At 39.4% G+C, this 27,540-nt stretch overlaps 1 protein-coding gene across 1 annotated transcript; it reads right to left on the reverse strand.

Moving 5' to 3' along the window:
- Positions 1–243: 243 nt before the first annotated feature.
- Positions 244–27,540, reverse strand: LOC140246697 (MAM and LDL-receptor class A domain-containing protein 1-like). The gene is made up of 15 exons (XM_072326035.1): positions 27,477–27,540; positions 22,148–22,288; positions 20,492–20,730; positions 18,964–19,087; positions 17,962–18,147; positions 17,049–17,311; positions 16,340–16,430; positions 15,619–15,747; positions 14,970–15,229; positions 7,202–7,286; positions 5,895–6,125; positions 5,292–5,554; positions 3,940–4,027; positions 1,991–2,164; positions 244–425 (listed from the first exon to the last, which is right to left on the reverse strand). The coding sequence occupies exons 1-15, from the start codon at positions 27,538–27,540 to the stop codon at positions 244–246; spliced, it is 2,520 nt and encodes an 839-aa protein (XP_072182136.1).

Consider the following 27,540-nt stretch of genomic DNA (forward strand, 5'->3'; position numbering starts at 1 on the left):
GTTTTACAGCTGTATTATGTAACATTTCAGCATACAGCCATTTCTCTCAGTCGGAATGCTTTGTGGCATGAGGTTCAATCTAATAAGTCCCAACAAGAATAGTCCCGCACAGACTTTTTATTGAGATTTTCTTACTTGTTATCAAAAACATGACACCATTTCACCTTTGCACCTCCTCCAGTTTTAAAAAGGAAGTAAATTTTATTTCGTTTCGTTTCGTTTCGTTTTTGTTTTTGTTTCTTTTTAAACATATCCAGAGTTTGAACTGACCTCCACCAGCATGGACAGGGTGCCTATGTTGCCCCCATACATGTGGTAGTAGAACTCCAAACAGTGGCTACCAGCAGCTGGGAAGGTGTGTGAGTAGAGCCATGCCTTTTCTCCTGGCACCCTTGGGGCAGCTGTGTCAATGTACATGTATTTACCTACCAGGGAGAAAATTAACAGAGTACATAACAAAGTATCAATATAATACTTGGAAGGGAATTTAGCGAATGCCATGCGACTTGTTACAATAAATTCCTAACTGTCACTCCATACTCGAATTTCCAAAGTAGGTATGTTTTAATATTCCACAATCTCAATTTTCTGTGATGGCTGTGTGACATAAATTCAAAGTCCTAAACCAGAAACAGTAAGATTATCATCACTGGAAAGACATTATACAGTATTGAGAAATCCAACTTGGAAGTTTAGATGCAATCAATGTGCTCAAAAATATTTTTTACATGTATAAAACTACTACAGACAAATTTAAAACATTATAGCTACTTGTATATGCTTCATAAACTTCAAATTTCAATACGAGACTTTGGACAGGAAGTGGCTGGATGATCAAAATTTTGATTTGTCCAAAAATTAAAACTTTCATATTGTCAGTCCATACATTTCGTTGGTAACTTTCTTGATTGCAAATGTCTGCAACTCTACTAGTGCAATATTGTGAAGGGTAGAATATTCTGTTCATCTCTTAAAGTTGAAATATAACCAACATTCTGGACTTACCTGCCCCTACAAAGTGGTTTTTCACTTACCATAGACTGTTGAAAAAACAACAAGAGACCTATTTGTCAGACATATAAAACCTTTGTCAGCCTTTTTGAGCTTCTTACTGAATGCAGAGAAAGTTTGCATGATGCTGGAATGGAATCATTTGACATTTTCACACTATTCTAGTACGGTCATTTATCTGTAATGCAAAATCAATGTTATTCAAATTTATGAAGTTCTTCCGTCGAGATGTTTTCATTGCAACTGATTGACAAATTGCCCTACATCGACGTAAATAAGCACTGAATTGATCAGTGTTTTAGTAGTAGCCATGATAAAAAATCATGGGCGTACATACACTTGCTGTCGGGCGAAAGCTCGGTGGTCTAGTGGTCTAGTGGAGATGACGCCTGTCCGGTGATCAGGAGGTCGTGGATTCGAATCCTGCTCGAGTATGTACGCCCATGATTTTTTATCATGGCTACTACTAAAACACTGATCAATTCAGTGCTTATTTACGTCGATGTAGGGCAATTTGTCAATCAGTTGCAATAAAATCAATGTTTTCAGTTTGTCTTCTCATTGCAAAGTCCTAAAAACAATCACTTCTTATCAGAAATATGTATTGTATTGTAGTTCAGTGTAGTTTAAGGTAGTGGAGTTGTTTAGTGCAGTGAAGTGTAGTGTAGTGTAGTGAGGTGTAGCGTAATGTAATGTAATGTACTGTAGTGTGGTGTAATGTAATGTAGTGTAGTGCAATGTAGTGTAGTGCAGTGTAGTATATAGTATAGTGAAGTATAGGGTAGTGTAGTGTTGTGTTGTGAAGTGCAGTGTAGTGCAGTGCAGTGCAATACAGTGTAGTGTAATATAGTGTAGTGTAGTGTAGTGAATTACATTTGTATAGGGTAGTATAGTGTAGTGCAGTGTAGTGTAGTGTAGTGTAGTGTAGTGTAGTGTAATGTAGTGCCAAGCTCTTCTAATTCCAGTCAGCCCTTCTTACCTCCCGCAGTGCCTGTGGTGTGGTCAGAACTTGGCCCTGATGTAGATGGTCCTTGCGGCCCTGTACCCAGACTCCAGTCAAAATCATCCAGGATAGACTCCTGGCTATATCCACAGGTGGCAAAGCCATACTCAAAGTCACACATCGGACTGAATGCTCCAGGACTCGGGGTAACTAAGATACAACACAGACACACACACATGAAAAAGTTAGAACTAATACATACTGGAAGATCAATTAAGAAACAGGTGATGGACAATCTTTAGAAAGCCATTTCAAAGCATAGAATGTAACTTCTGAAGGATTATTCCTGATTACAAATACTGGGAATAAATCATGAAAACTTTGAGTTTCTGTGGTAAAGTTGAGAACATAAAGTCACATGAATCTGTAAATAATCATACAATTTGGGAACATTTGTGATATATTTTTACTGGAGTTTCCCAATTTTGGTTACTAACAAGAAATTAACGAGGTATGTAAAAGCACATACAAAACAATCTACTTATCTTTAGCGACAGTAGCTTAACCCATTCCTTACGGGAACCTGATACTGTATCCCAGGTTCCCCATGATGAAGACAAGAGTGCCTGCTTTTGTTGCCTAAATTCATGTTTCTTCGTGTTATAATGCCCCAAAAAGTGGGTTTGATAAAAAGATCAGAGTTTATTCTATCAGCATTTGTTCTCCTTGTGTTTGAAATATGTGTATTTCACAGTATTATTTACCTTTTTCCTGATTTAGTTTTTGCTTGTTCTGCTGTAAATTCGTACGAACATGTACATAGCGATCAAGGCTGAGATCAGTTAGACTTTTGTGTTCGCTGACCCCAGTCACCCCATTCAGGTGCTTGGTTTTGTGTAAAAGATTTTGTGAGCTCATCAGCGCATGCTCAATTCATACCTCACACCCGATCGATATTTCCATTGTTCACTGGCACATGTAGTTGACCGTGGAAAGGGGGATACAATGTACAGCTTGATTGCCTTCACACAGGTGGAGTACCAACCTGTGTGCCTCTCTGTCGACGGGCAAAAAGAATCTCGTTTGGGAGCATTAAAGGCACTCAGAGAATTGTGGCAGGAACAGATTAATATTTTCTTTTTCTTAAGACAAGATTGTCTTATTGACATTGTCTCACATATCGCAAGTTTGAATCATCTTTCTTGCCAGACAGAGCAGTATGTTGATGTGCCAGTGCAGTCATGAGTGATAGGTCAGTACAACATGGATTGTGTGGGGTGTTTTGGGATGCAGAGTGATCATCAAAGGACAAGTTCACCTTCATTAACATAAGGATTGAGAGAATATAGCAGTATCAGTAGAACACATCATTGAAAGTTTTAGGAAAATCGGACAATCTGTTCAAAAGTTATGAATTTTTGAAGTTTTTGTGCAGTCACCGCTGGATGAGAAGACTACTGCAGTGTATGATGTCACATGCGTACAACAATATAAGGAAAATATAAAAAGAATTTCACAAAATTTCATCTTTTGAAATAAGTATACATTCCCTTGACTCGTTACTGACATATGTTATGGGTAATATTATGTCCATTGCCTTTAGAAAGAGGCAAGTCAAGTGCTCTTTTATTATGTGAAAAAAGTGAAAATATGTGGAATTTTCTTTACATTTTCTTTATACTGTTGTACTCATATGACATCACAAGCCTCAGTAGTCTCCTCATCCAGCGGTTCCAACACAAAAGTTTTAAAAATTCATAACTTTTGCATCAATTGTCCAATTTTCCTCAAACTTTCACTGATGTGTTCTACTAATATTGCTGCATTCTCTCAATGCTTATGTTAATGAAGGTGAACTTGTCCTTTAACCATTAATCCATTGAAGACAAGTCCCGAGTATACTCAGACAAGGGTCAATGGGAAATGCATGTTGTAGCAAAATCAGTCCGTCCTCAACGGGTTAAAAGACAATCATTAACAGTTACCCGCCAGGCAGTCTTGGTTTTCAAGAAGGATGTCATCAATGGCCATGTCGCTGCTTGGATCACCCGTCATGACAGCTTCAAACACAACCTGTGGAAGAGTCAAACAATTAGAGCAGCACACAGCATTATATTTCTACCATGTACAAATGTACACACTCGGGCAAACTGGGTAACTGTTCAAAACTCTTACACTGATAATAGTATGAGCTCTTTCTTCCAATTAACTCTTTCAGCTCCACAAAGTCAAAATAACATTGGTAAAGCATTCAAACAGGTGACTGATGGTACTAACAGAGGTTAAACCTTTATGCCTCCAGGCACTCAGTTAAACTTGCCCACCTCTTTGATCAGCATTCAGTAACCCATCCAAACTGGACCTACTTGTAAAGTTCAAGGTCAATGAGGTATTTTTTTTTTTTTTTTTTGGGGGGGGGGTTGCAACCCCCCAACCCCCCCTCTAGATCCACTTCTGCATGGTGACACAAAAGAGTTTAGTGGGGTTAGGTTTCCTCTATTCAATGACAATTAGTTTCTGCGCCATTGGTTATGTCGCCCCCTTGTGTCGGATGGGGCTATATTCTTCCCACCAGAGACTTGGTTTACGTCCCAATAAAGTTATTGAAGAATTGCAGTAGAACCGTGTGGCTGTGTCCTTCTTAACTGGCGCTGTGCAAAAGAAGGTCCTCCAGCTTGGATGCCACATGGTGAACAGAGCACATTATCATCTATTTGGGACATTCCAGCAGGAAAATCAAAAATGCACATTCTTTTTTGCTTGATTTTCACTGTGTAATGCGAGAGCATATTGACCAAAAATGCACTGGCAAATGTACTTTTTGGAAGTTTATGCCTTCTATAGATGATAACAGATGATAGTAATTATATCAGATGGATTTAATTCATGGAATACCTGGGAATATTGCACTAATAAGGGCCAATATTCCCTGATATCCCATTTATTGTCATCCAATGTAATATAATTACTGGCTACCAACTGTACCAATTACATGTGAAATATTGCAGGTTACTGGGCATGAATTGATAACTTCATTCTGTATGTCACATCTCTATTCAAGAATGACAAAACAGCACTGAAAAATTGACATCAATAAATGTTAATTACATGTCACAGTTTACCTGTGGTATTAACTGCTTTCCTAAAAATTCCCTTCCCAATAATTCTGTTTCCCTTTGATATGTTGGCTGAGAATTCAATTTATGAACATCAACATTGTAAGCCTGAGAGAAAGTACAGTGTTGTAGTAAAACATGCCCTTTTGATACCAATTTGATTTTACAGGCCCTTATATGCTTTAGGAAAAGTTAGGAGGGCAAAATTTTGAGGTACTCACACTGTAGGTCTGAGTGCCAGAGAGGGGTACCCTGGCCACTAGCCACTGGTCACCCTGTGTTCCAGACCGTGTCCAGTGCACAGTCTCCGCTGATCCGGACGCCGTCAGGACGTTCAGTGTCCCGACAGCCTGGCCATGCATGTGATACCAGAATGTTAGGCAGGAGTCGGACGCGACGGGACTGTAGAGGGCACTAGTCAGACGAGCTGTCTGTCCAACGGTGGTGGTATCTGCTTCTGTGTACATGTATGATCCTGCAATACCTGTAAAATGCAAACAAGGGAGATCTAAATGATTAACTGGACTTTATCAGCACATCCTTAAACATTTTTGGCAAGAAGAAATCTCATCATTTCTTGCTATCTCTTATGGTATGGATATGAAAAAAGGCTACAAAATTTTCCCTGAAGATAAAAAGCTATGTTTTTTTCTTTTTTAACGGTGATACAGTTTCCACATACCTACACATGTATGTGGCAACAAGTCAAAATAACAAACTCCTTATATCAATCATGTTTGATCTTAGTCAATAGATTCCATTTCTGGTTTTCTCAAAGCCTGTAATACTATATGTAACATACAGGATATCATTTTCCATCTTACTGCTGCTGCCTGCATGGGTGTGGTCATCACTAGGACCGGTATTTTGTGTTGGGGTGGGGCCGGAGTTCCTGGTCCAGTCAAAGTCGTTGCTGGCTGACTGCACATAGCTGCAGAGGCCCCCTTCAAAGTCACAGTTGGCTGGCCCAGCTGGGATCACGATGTGGGGAGCGGTGGTGGGGATGGGGCTAGAGGGGGGAAAGGTGGGGCCAATGTCTGCACTGTAGGGGCGCACTGTATTGAGAAAAGGGGGGGGGGGGGAAGTGGATAGCATATGGAAGAAATTGAATATCACAGCAGTCAAGACACTTGGAAATTACCTACGTGTAATGGTCAGGCATCTATATTGTGTCACAAGTCTTCTTTGAAATCTGCCAGATACCAAATGTTATCATCAAGAACCATCATGGAAGCTTATAGGTTTCCATAGATGCAAGGGCATCCGAGACTGAGAAGGTGGCTCCAATAATAGGAGCAAAAAGCTGAGCAATGTATGATTATTTGTCATACCTTCATGACCCTTATTAGTCCGTCAAGAATGATTATAACTTCAAATTTCAATGTCAAGTGTAAAGAGAAGAACCACAGCATAACTCCGAGTAAATGCAATGAAGAGTGCATTTTTTCATCTCTGTCTCTTTTCATACAAATGCTAAGTAGAACCAAACCTACACATGATCTATTATGTAGTCTGCCAATCCTAACAGATATTCAATCCAAATGAGGTATTTAGTTATCCTAATGCCAAACTTAAACTGGGTGCTGAAATGTGCAGACAAATTTCTTTGAACAAAGTAGACACAAGTTCATAAAAATCATGCTAAATGACTTGCTTCCTATGAGATATCATATCATGATCAAAACATTTTATTTAGTACCTGGTACTCATAATTTAATCCACCTACATTGCAATCTTCAACTTCAATTTCAACTTCAATCAATATCATACTGATTGTGATCGAACTCCATTTTCTCTCTAAACAGATGACTGATTGTGTACATTGGACCCTGATCTAGACCTGCAAATTCCAGAAAGAAAAATCAGGAGGAAATCATAATTCACCAATGTCACTTCACAAAATATCAAAAGTACTCCAGGCATGATAGAAGTTGTACAATATATTTTTCTAACTTACAGACCATACTGACATTGGAAAACCAATGCATAACCACGCTTTGAAATAAAAACAAACAGTTTAATACTGATACCGTGTGATACGTCTTTGTTAATACAAAGAGCATAGATAAATTCTGACAGGAAAGATGTGAGAATTTAGGGCTCCAGCTAAGCTTGAACCGATCCTTTGTACCTGGGCAGTTATTGTCTGTGACGATGACATCATCCACAGCAATGCTCCCTGCGGTGGAGGAGCCCGCCTCTCCCTGGAACACCAGCTACGGGATAAACGAAAAATAAAATGGTTGGAGACTATAACATGATGTAGAAAAAAACAAAACAAAACACGCCACTGTCTAGAGGGTATAAACTTTACTCCTAGCTCCTTTGCTTTGTACTAGCTGGAATAGGATGCATACACCATACAAAACATATTCTAACAAACTTTGGTCAGATTACATAATGGATGAACAAAACCTAAATTATGGTTAACGGTGATACAAGCAGACTGACCAAATTGTCACATATTTGACTTTGTCAATCCAAGTAACATGCTCATCACCAAGTGTAGAAATGGTTTAAAACACAGCATTCAATGGAATTCTCTGGCTATATATCTTTTCTAATCACAATCAGGCCATTCAGCTGAAAAACAACAAATTTTCAATGAACATGACCTTCAATCACTGTAGGCCTATCATATACATTGTATCATATGTTTGCAGATCTAAGTCTGTCAGTGTATATGAAACATACGATAGAGCCGAATTAATTAGAGGTCTACATTGCTCAAAAATTTTCATTTGGGCAAAAATTCTAATGGACTGCTTGTTTTAATTGTTGATCATGCAATTTTTGGGGAAAATCATTTCTTATGAATTTTAGTGTTAGGCCTAATGGATTTGATAATAATCGTAATGGATCATGTATTCATATTGCAGTGGCAGATCCAGAGGGGGCGCACCAAGCTGCACCCACCCCCTCTTTATTTCTTGATAAACCAATAGAAATAAAAAGAAAAATGGGGGGCACATGCGCCGCCCCCCCCTTTAATTTTGTAGGCTAGGCGCCTCCCCATCGATCACAGAATTCCTGGCCCAGAAATTGAAAATAATGGAAACAGAAAATACAGACATCCTGTTAGAGTCTTTTGTAATAGATGTAGGCCTAAATGTTACAGTGTACGGCCCTTCTTGATTGTCAAACTTTCACGCCCACGTAGGCCTACTGAAGAAAGCGATCTATACAGCACTGTCTACTAACTCTGTATTGCGTGCAACCTCATCTCGAATAACGGTACCACCCCTCCCTCTGGCCGCGTGAACGACAGTGCAGTTTTTCCAGCTGCGAATTACATTCAAATAACCATGATTATCTCTATGATAACAGAATAAATACCTACCCTAGGAACCCCACAGCAGTTATTGTGCTTTTACGACTGAATAGTGAAGAGGTAGCACTCATATCGAGCACAAGGCCAGGATGGGCTCATCCTCGAGCAGTAAGCTCCACCTCTTTGCTACCGCTCAGCTCGTTACTTTAGATTAATAGCTCGGCGCGGCCATGACATGTATCAGACTGCTTAGGTCGCTCACCGTGTGGCCGTGTTTTCGTCCACATATGCGTGGATCATATCCCTACCCATCGCGATATCGAGGGATCGTACGTGGGGGGGGGGGGGGGGGAGGGGCGGGCGAGGATGGGGGACTGCATGGGTCAGTTAATGGTTCCCCCCCCCCCCCCTTAGACGGGAAGAATCTAAAAATCTAAGGAAGGAACCTTTGATGTGGGTATGTTCTGATTTTTTTTAAATAACCTTTTGGCGACTTTTTTTTTTCTTTTTTTTTTTGTGGGGGGGGGGGGAGGGGAGGGGAGCGGGGTGGTAGTACCCGGTTCCGCGGCCCCTAAAACGTATGTCATGGTGTGGAGGAGAAAAATCTCTTTGGTCAGAAACAATAGGACTAATGTGTCTGAATACACAATTCTGATTGGCTGATACCTGACTTCGGGTAAACCCTGTGGGACAGGGCAAGTGGGATACTTGAAGGATGATGGGTAAGCCTACGTACATTGTTTAGGAGAAGGCATTATTTAGGAGTAAAAGTTTTGTACGAACAAACAATTATAGGAGAAACAAAATGGATGCCTTCATTGTGATAAAAGATAGAGTTATCAGAGTTAAAATCGTCAAAAATCCTGAACATCCCACAACCTCACTCCAAGATCTTGCGTCGTAGCTATTTTATGAATAACAGTGGATAAGACGTGGCAGTGTGTGGTGTCCTATTTGATTCAAAAAGCGTATTTTAGTGTCGTGATTGAAAAATTGCACAACAGGTAACTAGACGTTCAACAAAACGTTAGTTTTTACTTTTTTACGTAATTTTCACTTTCTTTATCTGTTAGTTTAATCTTGGGAATTTTCTCCTCAGATCAAATATTGATCGACAGCGACGTCATCATCGAGATGATAGAGCTTCCTGTCAGTGCTGTGTTTTATTCACTCATAGGCTTATTTTTCTCTTCAAAAATATTTGATTAAACGAAAACTCCTGTGTCCTGAAAAGGTCGAGTTCCTTCATGAGCTGTCCCATACGTAACAAATTGAAGACTTTTTCTAAGTTTTATTTTTCTTTGAAATTATTAGGCTATGGTTATTGCAGTGTTATTCTAGGAAGTTCCCTGATATATTGATCTACGCAGTCAAATACCATAGAAAGAGAGAAAATGAATAGATTTATTGTGATTTAAGGGGAAAAAAGTCCACAATGAAAAACAAAGCCATTTTTTCCTGGTCCCATACATTCCCAACGGTATAACTCCCTTCCTCTTATAAAATATTATTGTCACTGTCAATTTTCACCAATGTTTACACGATTATTCTTTTCCTAGATATCGATCACCATCATGATGTTCAATGTAATCAAAATTCATTTAACATTTACACTATTTTTCAGGTCGCCAAAGCCTCTGAAATGTCCTATACGTGCAACGCGCGCGTTATCTTTGACTTGCCCACTTGATTGCACCAGCTTGCACCAGGGCCCATGGAGGTTTATAGGTCTGTTCTTCCGTTGGTATACATTAGTATAGACATAGCATGATGGATGCTGACTGAGAGGATTCATGCATGTGTGCAGAACTGCCGCCGCGGGGAAAAAAATGGCTGGTGTTTTCAGACTGTTGACAGTTGAAGATATGTGCTCTCTAAGGTACCTTATCGGCGCGACTATGAGTGCCTGGATTCTACAGTGCTATAACTTTTATACGCATAACTATATAAGCTTTCAATGAGCCGTCTTCCGAGTATGATTGGGCCTATTGTTATGATAATTTAATTAATGACCAATGTGTGTATTTACACCTATACTTGAACTGTATGTCACTACTCTCCGTTTTATTTCTTTTCTTCTCTTCCTCCCCCCCCCCCTCTTGTTTTTTTTTTTCCCACATCAGCCCGTCATTTATTTTGCAATTATACACTGTATATCACTTCCACTCATCTGCATGTAATATTCCTTTTTTTAGGGGACCTTGTTTAACAAGCTGTGCTTTCTCAAGGTCCCCACGCGACATTCCATGTAAACATCAACCTAGTTCAATTTTTGGTAATTATACAAAACAGTGTACTTGTCCCCACAAGGGGTTTGTGACACAATCCCATGTGAATGGTGCGTGAAAATAAATTGAAATTGAAATTGAAAAATTGATTCACGATAATATTCTTGTTGGATGACAATGAATAACGTTCTACGTCCAACACGCGGTAGAATCGATCGGTTTTAAACAAACAACTATAACAGTTTTTATTGAATTTAATTGAATTGAATAAACAGTTCTAATAGAACAGATAGTACGTTGTACTTGATATTTCCACAGAAGTGGTCAAGTCAAAACAGTTAACGAGTCGCGAAAGTGGGAGTTAGAGAGAGGAGCAGTGAAAAGAAGAAGAAAATAACGAAGGAGGAGAAGAAGAAAAAGAAGAAAAACTCTAGAAACACATGACTTTCCAGGAGGCAAAATGAGAATCTTGGGGGGTGGGGAGGGGTTATTGGTGTTGGTGCTCTCTCTCTCTCAAAAAAAAAAAAAAAAAAAAAAAAAAAGAAGAAGAGTGAAAATGTTCACTCATGAAGGAGTGAATAACAGAAGGAGTGAGTTTCGAGTGAAATTGGAGTGAATTTTCAGTGAAAATGTTCATTTTCACTAATTTTGGAGTGACCCCAGGATCACTATTCGAGTGAAAATGTTCATTTTCACTAATTTTGGAGTGACCTCAGGGATCACACGTGCTGATCCTGATGTCACTCCAAAATAAGTGAAAATGAACATTTTCACTCAAAATTCATACTCGAAACTCACTCTTTCTGTTATTCACTCCTTCAAGAGTGAACATTTTCACTCTTCTTTTTTTAGAAAGTGGAGTTAGGGGTGGAAGTGGCCCCTTGACCAAGTGAGCTATTATAATTTTAGATAATAGTTCCTCATACTTTTTTAATGTCGATAAAGCCTTTTGCGGCGATCTTGATCATCTATAAACACGAGCAGCTGATCCAACGGGGATCTTCCAATCTCATAATAGGGATTTACAGGGATCTTGGAAGGCGCTGGGCATAAGTTTCGCCTCTGTAATGTGCTGGCTAGAGATCCAACAAGAATAAGAAATGATGAGAGAGTGCTTCTCGTAGCAGCATGTACAGCGCCGACACATGTTATCACTATTATGAGCGGTAAAATCGTGGACTACAGAAAGACAACTTCTTCTTCCTTGTGGATACCGTGTATTGACAAAAAAAAGTCTGTAATTTAGGACTTTGGCTTTGCGTTCGCCTTTATTATTGGGCCCTGATGGGGAAAGTTGACATTCACTGGTTTTAACATCAGAGAGAAAAGATGGTCGGCTGCGGGATAGGATTCTTGCCTTCCTTCTCTGACTTCTTGCGTCTTATTGACGCAAAGGGGAATTCAATTTTGAGAATAAAACCTATACATGTTACATACAACTTGTAGATGCTTCCGTGTGTTGATCGCAATAACCAGCTCCGCGCACTCATCTACGAGCGAGTTTTAGACCTGCGACGCTAATGTTCACGACGCGCCTCCTCCCAGGTTCAAACATGTGACTCGCACAGGTGCAGAACAGCATTTTTGCCTGATAACGGCGTTTTTGCGTTCGCGTCGCAGATGTAAAGCTCACTATTTTAGATCCGCGTCTGTGGTAAGAGTTTTCCTGAAATATTTCGGGTGACATACCGCTTGCCTTCCGGAAGCTACCCGCACTATAACGAAGGCTTTCATCAGACATCAGGAGCGTTTGGGCGGAAGAGGAGGAAGTGTTGCAGAAAGGCGGGATGTCCTGCATTACGATGTCCTCACGACAATAACAGACTAAGTTGCAGAAGATGTCAAGAAGTTGATGTCTGCGTGCAAATTTCGGTCCCGATTTAAATTGAACCTGGCCTCCACCAGGGCCCGGACAAAACGCCGGAACGCAAATTTATTAAGATCCGTTTTCATTCGGAAACCTCTCCGCATCTTCTGGACAGATTCCATTCACTGTCCAGATCATTCTGGGCGTTTCCGCACCTTCGGGAGATGACAGCATTTCCACAATTTGCACTTACGTACAAGTCCAACCATGGACCCACTTATGGACTATGAACTGAGGTCTTTCTTTGATCCCATCATCGCCGCCGACATACTATGATTCCGTGCATCTTACTTTCTATGATGTTCGGACAATGACGATTGTGTAATCGTGCATCGTCGCTGACCAACCGTTTCCCTCATTTCGGTCTTGTTTGGCTAAGGTGCCTGTGAATAAACACCAATGACGGGGAGCAGCAAGCCTCAAAACATGACAACTTGTGTGTCACAGAATTGGTAATTACTGAAGCGGACACTTGTGGACATGCATGTAAAGGCAGCATCTCACCACCGGAGACGTCTCCGCGACGTCTCCAACTTATCCGTCTCAGCAGTCGCGGAGACGTCTCCAACATAAAAATGGCTTGCGGTCTCACCAAGGAGACGTCTCTGAGACGAGTGATGGCAGGTGTCAAAAAGTTTCAAATATGATGGAGCCGTTGCAGGATCACCTGACTTGATCTAGGCAGGATGTCAGCACCTGCACGCAGATGGGTCACGTGGTTTCTAAAGTAGGTAAAACAGCGTCAAATACAGTCGCGGAGACGTCTCCGCGACCTCTCACCAGTTTTTCTGGTCTCCAGCAGGTCTCGGCGACGTCTCTGAGACGTCTCGGGGACATCGCGGAGACGTCTCGGCAGTCGTGGATATAATTAGTCTCCGCGACGTCTCCGCAACTGATGAAGACGTCTCGGAGACGTCATGGAGACTTCGCGGAGACTGGAAAAAGTCTCCCCCCAAAAAATCGAACATGTTTAAATTTCTTGCGACTCCTCCGAGACTCTGTAAGACGTCTCTGCAACTAGCAAAATCTGGAGTCGCGAATTAGTCGCGAACTAGTTTCACGCCCGGTGAGACACCCCCTTAACGCCTTTGCTTTATGGTGAGACATCCATGTCGTCTACCGTTATTGCAATGGATTGTCTATTCAGAAAGAATGTGCGAAAAATGTGAACATTTAGATTACAAATCACAAGTAACCTGCAAAGGCTCTCTCTTGAAAAGTACGTGCATTTCGCAAATGAAATTGCTTGAGTTACATACACTACGACTGCACATGCATTTTTCCTGATCTAAGAGAGTTATCATCCTCTGCGCATGTAGTTTTTGAATTACTCAAAGCGCCGTCTTGTTCTTATCCAGGCTTGCTGTCGGCGGTGAAATTAGCTGCGTTCAGAAGGAGGCAGGTTTGGTCGGAGGAAACTTGGTCGGAGGAAGGTCGGAGGAAAGGTCGGAGTAGTGCCCGTCTGAACAAGGTCGTGGTAACTTCCTCCGGTCGGGGGAACTTACCACGACCTCTTCCTCCGACCAAGATACTCCTGAGTTTTTTTCAGGAGTATCTCGCTACCACGACTAGCCGGTCGGAGTAAATTGCCCGTGCGGACAAGCCCTCGGAGTATCCATGACCTTACAAACCTTATACGACCTAGGTAAAACTTCCGGAGTCAAATGCGAGTACACGTTCGCGTGCAGTACAATTCTAACCTCGTCGATCGCGACGGAGAAGCTAGCACTCAGAAATTCTCATCAACAAGAATAGAGAAGATAGATGCCGCTGTAAAAAAAGAAAAAAAAAGAAGAAAAAAAAAAACCAATGGTATGAAATGGTTGACGTGCGCGGCGCTACCACTTCCGGAAGTTACACCGACCCTCCACGGTGATCCCCATGAAGGCCGTGGTAAATTGGTCGGAGTTTCTTCCCACTTTCGTCGTGTACGATGTGGACACAGGGTCGTGGTAAGATAAGCATAAATTTGAATTCTAATTGCTGCGCCATGAAATTTTACTCCGACAAGTAATACGTCTGAACATGGCATATGGGATTAAAGCAGGAAAGCATGTTTAAAATGTTTTTGTGACACTTGGGACAGAAACAGGTGCATGAATTAATTAACAAACGATGAATATCCACGTGCAGTACACGTCGATGGTTTCGGACCATCTCCCCATTTCGATGAAACACTAACCTTGTCCGACGGATCCGTTAAGGCCTTATTATTTAGTGGGGAAAATAATCCGAAGTATACAATGTGGTGAAACAGATATATATTGGTAGTGTATACATCAGTTAAGTTTGAAAAAAATCGGAAAATCCGTTCAAAAGTTATGAATTTTAGTTATGGATTTAAATCCGTGTGCCGTCATCGTTGGAAAAGAAGACTGCAACACAGTATAGGGTAACGTAGATAGAACGATCTTCTAGGTAACTCATTCTTTTAGCACAATGAAAAAGCACTTGACTTACCTCTATCGGGAGGCAGGTCAATTGGACACACAGATACATCCACACAGACATTCATATTTTAAACGATAATTACCCTGTAATCATTATTTTGTGAGACTGGCAGTTGACCATAATTCCACGTTGAGCCTTGAGTCGAGTCTAATCTCCACCTGATGACGTCAGGCTGTCCGCTGATCTCCTGAGCAACGACGATGGCGCCAGAATCCACACCCTCGATGTAGTACCAGAAGGTGACGCAGCGTCGTGTGCCCGGAGCGGCGGTAAAGAGCGAGCTGACGAGCCGGGCCGAATTGCCGGGGGATTGATTGGTGGTGTCGAGATAAAGGTAATAGCCTGAAGTCGGGGTTTGGAGAAAAAAAATAGTCAGAAAAGTCACAATAAAAGTCAGAAGTAAGGCTGGCCCACTCTACCAATATCGCACAAGTCAGCACATCAAGACACACACTATTATAAAAATGTTAATCATCATCATTAACACAAGCATGACTTACAACTTCGTATCCACCATGCATGCCATACCAAAAAAAAAAAAATAATAATAATAATTAAAGGTTTTCACAATACATGTACCTTTCAGTTAAAGGGAGAAATCAGAATAATCAGAGGGAAACACCATTTTGTGATGTCATAATGAAGAAACACAAAGTTAACTAATTGCACGCCAGAATGTCGTGGATCTGAACAGAATTTTTTTTTGTCCAGCAGAAAACGAGTGTAGGTACCTGCTGCAGTCCCCAGCGTGTGATCTGTAGAGGGCGTGCCTGCTGAAGCCTGCTTCCTGATCCAATCAAAATCGTCTGAAGTGACGTCATTGGTCCAGGTGCAGAAATCGTCTTCAAAATCACAATCACCTGCAACAAGGAGAACACGAATCATAGGTATAGTCACGGGAATTCCTGAGGTATTTTGTTGAGCAAATGAAATGTTAAAATCAGATGCTACATGGGAGTTAGCCAATAGTAGATGACAACCGTTGCATCATGGTCCTACATCAGCTGTTAATAGCTAGGTTAGGTGTCAGGATTTTTGCTTTATGTGTGATGGGATGTGTTTGTAGAAGGAAATGATACCATGAGCTGTAGATTCCACTTCGCCAAGACAGTTCTTGAAACTGAGATAATGAATAAGAATAATGTGTAGTGGAACTTTGTGTGTGTGTGTGTGTGTGTGTGTGTGTGTGTGTGTGTGTGTTTTCCCTAGTCTGGGTGGCTCGGGGACAGGGGGTAGGGGTCAATATCAATGGTACTAGCCCCCTACCCCCCCCCCTTAGACGGATGCTGAAATTCATGGGTATAATGTGATTTTTTTTTCCTTTTTAGGGGGACGAGCCATTTTTTTTTTTTTTTTTTTTTTGGGGGGGGGGGGGGGGACTGCAGCCCCCCCCCCCAAAAAAAACCCCCAAAACAAAACAAAACAGTTCCGCGGCTCCTGCTTGACACCCACCTTGAGACAGACACGTGCCGTCTGTGATTCTGAAGTCATCGATGGCGATGTCGGACGTGAAGCTTGACCCAACGACGCCCTCAAAGACGACCTTTGGAAATTTAATCAAATCAACGAGATATTTAAGGTTGATCTTTTTTTATTACTCTGCTTTTGAAATGAAACGCGAATTTTCACAGTATATTTGGTATTTTCAAGCCATTTACGTCCCTTGGAGGGGGTATTATAGTGTGTTGGTGTTTTCTATTGAATTATTCTATTCTTTGCTTATACGTTTATAAGATTATGCTTTTTCTTCAATGCAATCTCCTTAGAACATTTATTTAGATTTAAAAAAAACACCTCACAGATACATGTATTTACGAAATTGCAACTAACTATTCGTGAACTGTAACTGAGATAATAATCTAAAATGTTATTACCTGGTTAGGCATCTTAGGGGAATACAGAAAAAAAAAAACCGACACAAGTAACATAGAAGAATTTAAAATGAAAGTGTTGGACCATTTAAAAGAGTATTAGTATTTCAATCGATAACTCGCAAAAAAGAAAGCAAAAAGATTACCAATGAAGCGGTGTGGCGCTTATGATTTTATAACTTTGCTCCCCTGTTAAAAAGAAACAAATCAAAGTTTGTTGTAATTGCTCTTCACACAGGAAAGGAAAACTGTTCCGTACAAGTAAAGAGAAAGAAGTGAACGAAATTCACCTGGTAAGTGGGAATGGTGCTAACGAAGCGCGCGATGTACCACTCGTTTCCCTGGTCTGCGGAGCGGCTCCAGGCGGGCAGTGACTGGCCCACTGACCCGCCGCTCTGCACCACGTACACGTTCAGCGTACCGATGCTGGATCCGTACATGTGGTAGTAGAACTCAACGCAATGACCACCGGCGGCTGGGTAAGATGGCGTCCATAGACGAGCTTCGTCACCCAGGACCTGGGGCGCGGAGGACTCGATGAACATGTAATAACCTTCATCGAAAAGAAAGAGAAGGGGGGGGGGGGTGGGGTTCACTCTCAGACAGACACACTCGCGTCCAATTACCTAGAGTATACGGCACATTTAATTTGCACCTCAGCCTAAATGGCGTCACGCGTCGAAAACACACCCTTAATGGCGTCACCAGGGGCGTTACATTCCCTACATGGTTGGAATACATCAAGATCATTTTATTATTATCAAAGGAAAATGATGACGTATAATGACAATGAATACAGAAACTTCAGACCCACATAATATGCCTTTGGAATAGATATTTTTAGTAATGGTATGGAAAATAAGCCGATCCTACATCACGCACTACATGAATACTTATTTTTAAACCTACAAATTGTGATTATCAATATTTGGGCATATGTCCAGTAAGTGTTTTATATATATATATATGTAATATATATACTAGTATACATTCATATTAATACGGTATATCTATAATTTGTACATTGATATCATTTTTGAAAATGAAATAAATATCTTATCATGCATATTGCATGGCTTCACACCTATCATACAATCTTATAATATCTTTTTCTATAACATTTTTTGTAAATAAATTATTAACATTTTTGGTTAAAAATGAAAATGGATAAACGAACTTGACTCCGTGATATGAAATCCTTACCGGCGGAAGTGCCGTACGTGTGGTCGTTTGGTGGCCCGGTGTCCGATGAGGGCGTGCTTGCACTCTGACGCTGCCAGTCGAAGTCGTCGGTCCCGCTGACGTCCTGGTAGAAGCCGCAGATAGCGGGGTCCTCGAAGTCGCACTGGACGATGGCGGGAATCGAAGAAGGGCTCGGCGTGACGACAACTATTGAGAAAATTTTTTGATAAGATTCACAGTTTTCTTTAAATGTGTATCTTTTTTTAATTGTCTGTTTGTTAAATGAAAGAAAGATATTACTCAGAGGGGTGAAGGCTCAGGTTTGAGTTTAAAAAAGGAACCAGGGTTCCTTTTTTCCGACATGGGTGTTTGTTAATATTTACAGATCAGCAGTTGCGATCTTAATAAATTTTCATTTGTAGAGGGAAACAAACTGAAGAAACTCAAACCTGTTTGTCTGAAAAACCCCAAATAGGGGCAATCATGCAGTGGGTATTGCAAATTCTGACAAACGTATTTCTAGATTCTAGAATTTCTGCAAGTAAAATACGCACACAACAGGGAAGCGATAAATGGATATAGGGACCTCAAGTAAATGAGTTCTCTATTGACGCTTAAACGAGTTTCCTAGTAATGCAAAATCAAGATAAGCTATTGCAATATTAACCGTTGGGAACAAGTCACATCAGCTATCAAAATTCATTAATGTGTCATTAATGTAATTCTTGTCACACCTTGTTATTGTATATAAGCGCGTATAGAGGATTAACATCGTCGTTGTTATATTCAACCAGATTCATCTACTAGTTTTCATGTATTATGCGAAATCACATTCCCATCCAATAATGCAGCTAACAAATAACAACAAAAAACGATGAAAAGAAAAACAAGATATGACGTACTTTCATGTTAACAAACTCCTATACTCTGTGTTTCATTATGTCATGAATTTTGTCTCATATCATTTTGTGACCTTTATCTGCTCACCGTGGGCAGAATGTTACTCCAAAATACTGCGCTTACCTTGAGGACAATAACCACTGTATATCTGCACGTCATCAATTGCAATATCCCCCGTGAAATCAGTGCCTACGACGCCCTCTATAGTTACAACGAATCGATCCGCATCTTGACGAGTAATATCCACCTGAGAGGGGGAACACAATTTTCTCTCAGTGTCAAATAATCTGGGAATTTATATAAATGTATCCAAATGCATATAATTTTGAAATGTCGCAAGTTTTGTCATTTTCCTCTGGTACTTTCTGCATTTTTGTCATGTGGTTATACTATCAAGGGTAAGGTGGTCTCCATGGTTATGGAAAGATACGTTTTCTTTGTTCAAATAATGACGAGGGAAAAGTAAATAGATGAGTACAAAAATAGACAGATAATCAGATTAATGCATTCATAAACAGGGGTTACAATGAAATTTAAAAACATAAATCAGAGTGTATAAACATAATATTCACATAACAACGTGTGTATACGCATACGCACATAATGCAAATAAAATGTACAATGTATATCGAGATAGATACAGTATAACATACGTATATTGCATTCATAGTAGAGAGCCTTCTCAAGATGGAACTTGTTACAATGCACTCCCGTTATAACAAATTAAAGACGGCTATAACGAAATTCTCGGTACAACGAAAGAAAACCACCGGTCCCGAGGACTTCGAGATAACCGGAGTGCACTGTATTGCAGTGGCTATGAGCTATTTTAGGATTTCCCCAATGATTTCAATATGGGTGAAAAAAAAAAATGATTCCAGAGATAATCAGATCACCTAATTCTAGTGCTAGCAGGGAAGGAGAGCTAAACTTTCTCTTTACCGCAGTACCAGAATATTTGTCTGTATATGATCTTATGAACCGACATGCACTGACATTAGAAAATGATGAAATGAGCGATCTTAGGTGTCGTTAGCATTGTATAATTGTTCCACATCGATAGAACGTAAGACTAGACAAAACGTTGTAATTAAAAGAGAAGACAAGAGAAGACAGATTAACAAACATTAAATGTGGGGAACCTATACTGAAAAGCAAGCTTGTATCGTATAGGTCCCTAGATGAATGTTGAACTTATAAACAATCAACCTACTAACGAAAATATGAAAGGAAGGAGTGGAATGTAAAGGAAAAGACAGCAAAAAGAAAAGGAAAACCAAACGACGAAAATACATTAGAAAATATCGAGATAACAATCTGTAATAGGCTTAAAAGATTTCTCGTCACCCGAACAACATACAGTAGTTACGTATCTGTAACAAAGATGCACATGATACATAATAATCAATTCAGTTCGATCCTACATCATGACGATATCATTTTGTCTTTTATTTGCCATTCCAGTATTATGAGTTCACATCTGTCTTGGATTACACAGAATGATGAAGTAAGGCAAGGGGTTCTTGTCTTGCGTATGAACCGTAACCTAGATAGGATAAGTAATCCTTGGCTCTCTCAAGACATCTCTCTGGATTTCAAAATACCCAAAGAAATGGGTGTACTACCTCTACGACTACATAAAACAATATACCTGGCCAAGAATCCAATCAGTTCCCTGTGTGCCGGACATCTGGAACAGTGGGCTGCCGATGGGGTCGCCCTGCTTGAAGACGTAAATTCGTAGGGAGCCGATAGTGGCGCCATACATATGATACCAAAACCTCAGACACTTGGTTCCTCCGGCGGTTACTTGGTTAAACGGGCTGGTCAGACGTGCGGTCTGCCCAACTGTCCGCGGGCTCGATGTCTCGATGTAGGCGTATTGACCACCTAAAAGGGGAATGTTATCACAGGCAAATTTTGAGTTTTCTACACGTTTGAACGTTTTAATGCTGTTAACAGTCAGAAAGGGTGCACATGAAAAAGAAACAAAATGTCCCAATAAACCGTGTGACAAGGATGAAATAATGATTTGGGATTATTGGTGGTTAAGTGGTATATAAGACAAGTCACAGTCTACAGCAAACGAAAAAATGTCAGAGCATTTGATACGGACATTTCGAACATGCCCATAACATTTCCACGTCAATCATTTCTGTGAATAGGATTGCGCTAGAAGGGAATGTGTCTCTATCAAAGTACTGAATCTTTGGGGCAGTTGATTAGCAGTTTCATTGAAAAATAACGTTACATCCGCTGCTTAGAAGCACGTTACTGTGTGCTCATAATATTTTCTGTAGGGTCCCACTCTAGTGTATCTTCGTAATTTTGTAATTTTATAAAGCTAGCATCTAAAGAGCAGATGGACCTAACATGAAAGGCATGCGGTAGGTTTGGGTGGCTCCTCTTTTCTCTCCTCTTCTCTTTCTCTTTCATTTTTCTGTATATAATCGAAGATCGTCAAGGCAGTTTTACGACCCAGTGGATTGCATTTGTTATTTCAATTTGGTAAAGCAAAATAAATTGTTTGAGAAATAGCTCGTCCTGTAGGAATCATCCATCCTGTCAAGAATCGAAATAAAAAACTTGTTCCATTATACTATATAACAGGGCTCGACACTAACGGTGGCCCGGTGGCCCGGGGCCACCAAAAACGCACGTCGGGCCACCAAAATTTCAGAAATAAAGAATTTGGTGGCCTGATCGGGCCACCAAAAAAGGTAGGATGTTTGCCTTTGGGCCACCAAAAATAAAAGTTAGTGTGGATCCCTGTATATAAGAACTGCAGCGCAGTCACCTCTCGAATGTGTCCATACTTGTAGGCCCTACATATCGTAGTGATAAACACTATCTTCAGCATTACATCCTTCATTTTGTCTATATCGATATGTCAACCATATATGAATTTACTCAGTGCTTACGTGCAGATGTTCAACATTTACAAGGGCTACCAAATGTAAATACCAATTATAGCCGTGCCGGATCCAGAGGTGGGGGGGGGGGGTGCACTGGGCGCGCGCCCCCTCTTTATTTTTTTTTAAACAAAAGAAATAAAAAAAAATAGATGAAATCCGGAAGTAGCACCAAAAATATTCTTTGCTACCCCTCCCTCTTTACAAGATTCCTGGATCCGCCCTTGTATAATATATCTCTTGGCTCCAAAGTATGAGGATATTTATCGATGGAAACTGATTAATGGTGAATTTCTTAAAAATAACGGAGACTCTCTCTCTCTCTCTTAAAAAAGGGCTTTGCGCAGAGTGAATATGCCACTAAAAACTGGTCAATCAATCAATTTTATTCTTACCACCACTTGTGTGGTCAGAGTCCGGTCCCGTGTTCGTCGAGGTTGTCGAACCCGACAGTAGGGTCCAGTCGAAGTCATCCCCGGAATCCTGGGTCCATCCACAAATATCAACATCGAAATCGCAGTCGAACTGGGCCGTACCTGTGCAACGAAAATTATAAGACCATGAAGATAATATAGGCCTATCTGTCCGATTAGACTGCAAGGAATAGGAAAAGACGGATTTTTCTTTGAAGTGTATATAGAATGAATTACGAATGGCATAGAAGCTATCATATAGTGGAAAAGCTCACTAACTGTTTTGATATAAGCCCAAGAACAACTATGGTTCATTTTGGAAAATAGATGGAGAGTTTCTGGTCTCGCGAGTTTCATCCCAAGGTCAACAATGGTTGGTAGCTAACGGGTTAATCTCACAAAATATGAAAAAGAAGAAATAATGAAGGATGAAAAGGGAAGAAAGAAAAGCAGAGAATGAGAGAAGACATAAAGAAATTAGGTAAATAAAACTTATGTGCGTGATGTGATAATAATAAAAAAAAAATAATACAGGGTACTTATATAATGCGCCAATTCCACATAACTAACGATGTGTATTTGCTCGCGTAATTTTCAGACGCACTGTAACTAACTATGCAATCAAGCAGGGTCATTAACCCTATAAAGCCCAATCTATTTTGACCCCTTCCAGGCCCAAGGGGGCCTGTTATATTGGGGGGGCACAATGTGTCCCCTATATAACTTCTTTATTATATGATGTATCACCGTCATATTTGGCACATGGATAGAGCACCTCATACTCTACATGGCCCAACATTTGAAATTTCTCAAAGTCATCTATTGAGGGCGCTACTTACCAAAATATAAAGGAAGACATAGGAAATATGTTAAAATCATATTTTTTCTATATTTCTTCATCTCTAGTATATATGCCTTTATTTTTTAACAACCATTTTCATATTTGCCACAAAGGATAAGCAAGTCAACCTTCACTATTTGTTATGGTTTAAATTTCTCAAGGTCAACATGTGGGGGCGCTATTCATTACAATATATAGAAATATATTAAACCTATGATGTATTGCTTGGGATATGTACATATATTGGTATCACATTTGATATTTCCATAATATTGGAATTCTTAGTTTGCAGATTGACAATATGATCAACAAATGATATTACAAGCAAAGCTTGTGTGAAAATGACACAAAATAAACGGGTAGTCTTTGGAAAATGCTGCATTTTCGATAATTTCTATTATATCTATTGTTTGATGCCTACGTCATATAAAAATAAAGGAAATGATAAGAAAACCATTTCAGGGTAATTCACGACCATAATTACTTCACATTTTGGTTCTTCAGCAAATTACAGCCAAGAAAACCCTTATTTCATCCATCATTATATTGTTGATTGAAATTGGAACAGAAAAACATGCAAAATCTGACGAACATGGTTGTCAGTTTACGGTTGCCATGGCAACCAGCAATATCAAACACAGCTAAATTATATATCAAAATGTTCATAATAGGATTTTAGGAAAAGTCACCGAATTTGGTTGAAATCGGGTAAAGGGTGTAGGAGTGGCAAACGGAAATACGGTAGGGGGCACAATGTGCCCCCTTGGGCTTTATTTTATAGGGTTAGATATTAGTTATGTGGAATACTTATTGTCTGCATTTTGAGTATCATTTCTTTTTCAAAAGGCAAACTTTGTATAAAAAAAAAGAGAAAGAAAGAAGAAAGAAGAGGGAAGGTACCTTTAACCACAAAATATACCCGTATACATAATGACTATTAAAAATAGGATAAATATAATCTTATATACATTGATAAAGCGGGCTGATATAGAAATGATCAATAAAAGAAAAAAAATAAAACTATATTCTCTTAACTATATTCTTTCCAAGTTGCAACACACTGTTACCTCGTGCACGTGCTTATAGACACACGTGCTCTAGACAAGATGGCTCTTCGCCCTGCTGATAATCTGGGATTTATACGGTTTGTTACAGCCCCGCGTTACAGCCCGTATCATCCCGGTTGCAGACGCAAATTTACCTAAGATAGCAACTTTACAGGTAGTCTTTACATTGGGCTCGATATAGATAATCTCTGGTGCTTTGAATAATTATGCTACTGATGGAACGGTGTACAATTACGGACAAGCATAATCAATCCGTAACAGGCACTGCATTGGGTAAACGAATGTGCATAAAACATGGCTTCTGTATGGAGAATGGGTCCTTACTGGAAACAGAAACGCGTAAAATTTAGCAGCAGAAAAGATGTAAAAGATGTGATTAAACCAACATTTATGTGATGTGACAATCATGATTATGTTTTCTTTGTTTTCGTATGCTGTTTTTATATATATTTCTGCTAATATGATTTTTGTGATAGCTGATTCAATAAACTGAGAGAATGTGTTAGCGATCCGTCAAACTCTGGCATGCTATCACTACCTTCTACAACTACTACTACTACTACTACTAAAAAAAAAAAAAAATCATTGATAGTATCAACTTCTGAAAAAAAAAGACAATCTTCAATGATTGGGATAATAGTTCAATTGTGTTAAAGACCAAAAATAGACATCATAGTGATTTGGTATCATTTCCACTAAAGCTATGAAAAAAGTAAGAAATCTACACATCTAGAGGAATAGTATTTCTGATCGTCATGATGACATCTTATTTTTCGGAACAACAATTTTTGCCAGAATTACATAAACATTGTGCAGACTTGACTTTCATCCCTTTGCAATGTTGTTATTAATTTTTGTATTCGATGTTTTGTTAATAAATGAAACAGAATTCTATTGTATTGCTTTGAATTGAATTGAATTGAATTGAATTGAATTGAATTGAATTAAATTGAATTGACCTGAATTGAACTGAATTGAATTAAATTATAGGAGACAAGTCGATAGTGATGATAGTTATGTCAACTTGTTATTAATGACAGCAAGCAAACATAGACCCTGCGTTTAGTTTTCCATGAAATCATATTTGTCCTTCTAAAAAGAGTGTTTAACATAATGAGCAACTCAATGCTTTCCTATCAAATCTATCTTTTGGAGTTGTAAATGTAAGAAGAAGATGGCGAAGAGTACGATGAATGACTCTGATGTAAGAATCAATCATGCAACTTCGACCTGACCGAGTTTAGGAGAGAGAAGAAAAAAAATGTCTTCGTTCAATACAATAAAGTGAGATAACGACTGTTGACTGTGTTATGTGAACTGCGCAGGAGCAGTCTTATCATGTTATTCTCTTCGCATGCTCAGGTAGTTATCGTTAAATTCAGCTAGCAAGGCCACCATTATGCCTTTTGAACAAGCCACTTGAAGTTTGATAAAGATCATTTTGGTTGCAAAATTGGAGCATAATCGTGAAAAAAAAAAATCAGGTATTTAATTCATTGTTGCTCCGATACACTATTCTTGGCTATTAATAAAAACAATCAGAGAACAATTGTCAAAACTTTTGAGAGATGGTCCCAAATTATTATGTTTTGATCAATAATGCTAGTAAGCTTAAAATATGGAGTAAATTTCATGGAATAGTAACTGTCTTGTTTAATGAGATTTACTCCTAACTCAAAGGGACATTATTCAGATACATATTGTATTACATAGCATTTGACTCTTATGACTGCATAACCACTTTATCAAACTACAAAATATTTGAGCCATCAGAATGAGGTACATAATCATTTCTACGAAAATACCGAAACAACATTAGTAGAAATAACCTAAGAAATGTCCTTGTAATGTAAAGGGACCAGGAAAGATGTGTGACATACAGCTTCCGTCACACTCTCGCAGTGAATAGATTTCGTGATACATGCATGAAAATGTAATTGATTTAACCGGCTGTTCAGCTATTTATGACATGCTTAAAGTTTTGGTTGAGACCTAATTTCAGGTTTCTATCATTTTTTGGTGAGATAATGAGAAACCTCTTATGAAATATGAAAGAGCATGTAATTCTATGAGGAATTCAATGTTTATTTGATGAAAATTGGCTTTGAAATGTCTGAGATATCCAAAACAGAGCGATTCTAATAAAGTGTGGGACCCACCTTTTATTACGATCGCTTTGTTTTACATGTACTTTGTTTTTGGATGTTTCAGTCATTCCAAACCCGATTTTTCTTCTAATAAACTTTGAATTCCTCTTAAAATGGTATGCTCTGTACTCTATCATAAGTGTTTTCTTGGTATCTCACAAAAAGTTAAAAGCCCAATTCTCATCTCCGCCAATACTGTACCATCCCTTTTAAACCTGCCCAAATTCGATTACTGCGGCTCAATCTGTTTCAGTCAAAAGCAGGAAAGTAACAATACCTTCACACTTGCACCATGTTTCATTTTGAACATGACATTAATTCCGCGTGAATTCATATACTCGTGAGATGTTACAAAAATGGTGCTAATCACAGAAAAGCAGAAATCTATTCCTGTGATATTTTTTATGATGATTGATGTCATGCGCAACATCAGCCTGATAATGATAATTATGATATCGATTACGATAATATTGACGATAATTTAGACTCGAAATAATGATTATAACTATAAAAATGAACGTGGAAATCAGATGGACACAATTACAAAGAGAGAGAGAGAGAGAGAGAGAGAGAGAGAGGGAGGAAGGGGGTAATATGTTCCTAATTGGGTTGATTCACGTCAGCTAAATTGTAGTTATCCAATGGCTGAAACAAAGAGAAAATTAGGGCCTCATTTCACTGAAAAAAAAAAATCATTAGGATAACAACTCCTGTTGGCATGTGGATGGAATGGCAACTTCCCATAGCAATAGCAAGTCACTGGAAGCTGGGTTCTTGCTGTTGCCATGGCAATTGGCATTCCAGCAAGAGTTGCTATCGTATCATTTTTTTTTTTTTTTAATGAAATGGGACCCCATGTCTGCCATTCACAGTACGAAACTTTATGTACAAGCAGAGATATTAATGAAGAGTGTAATCCAAAACGAATTAAACTCAATGTTTAACATTTTGAGTTCTGCTTATACATACGCCATTAGACCGAGCGAAACCTTCCCAATGATACCTCATTTTGTTCCATAACAAGGCATATTATTCTTGGAGTTATGATTAAATATGATTATCATCCCAAATTTTCTTATTCCTGTTTTCTTTGTTTTATTAGCAGGTTTTGTGGCAAATATTTCAAAGGGGCAAGAATAGAATTTACACGTTTTGCGATTAAACCCTTCAAACAGCGCCACGCTGGATATTCACAACACGCTAAGAAACTGGATTGCCTTTAGGAACTAAAGTAGGCAAAGATTGTGCATACTTACATAACTCAAAACTCGAGATGACGATAGCCACGAGAAGAATCAACGCTCTTCTCTTTGACTCCAT

Source organism: Diadema setosum, chromosome 3 (assembly GCF_964275005.1).
Source record: "Diadema setosum chromosome 3, eeDiaSeto1, whole genome shotgun sequence".
In the NCBI taxonomy this organism is placed as follows: domain Eukaryota; kingdom Metazoa; phylum Echinodermata; class Echinoidea; order Diadematoida; family Diadematidae; genus Diadema; species Diadema setosum.

Bases quoted from the DNA above. Each gene is read 5' to 3' on its own strand.
- LOC140246697 (XM_072326035.1), bottom strand. From the start codon at position 27,540: ATGGAGTCAAAGAGAAGAGCGTTGATTCTTCTCGTGGCTATCGTCATC. The intron at 17,312-17,961 runs GTAAGGATTTCA...TTTTCGATGAAG, and splicing joins CACGTACGGCACTTCCGCCG to GTTATTACATGTTCATCGAG. The intron at 16,431-17,048 runs GTGAATTTCGTT...AAATTTCCAAAG, and splicing joins GCACCATTCCCACTTACCAG to GTCGTCTTTGAGGGCGTCGT.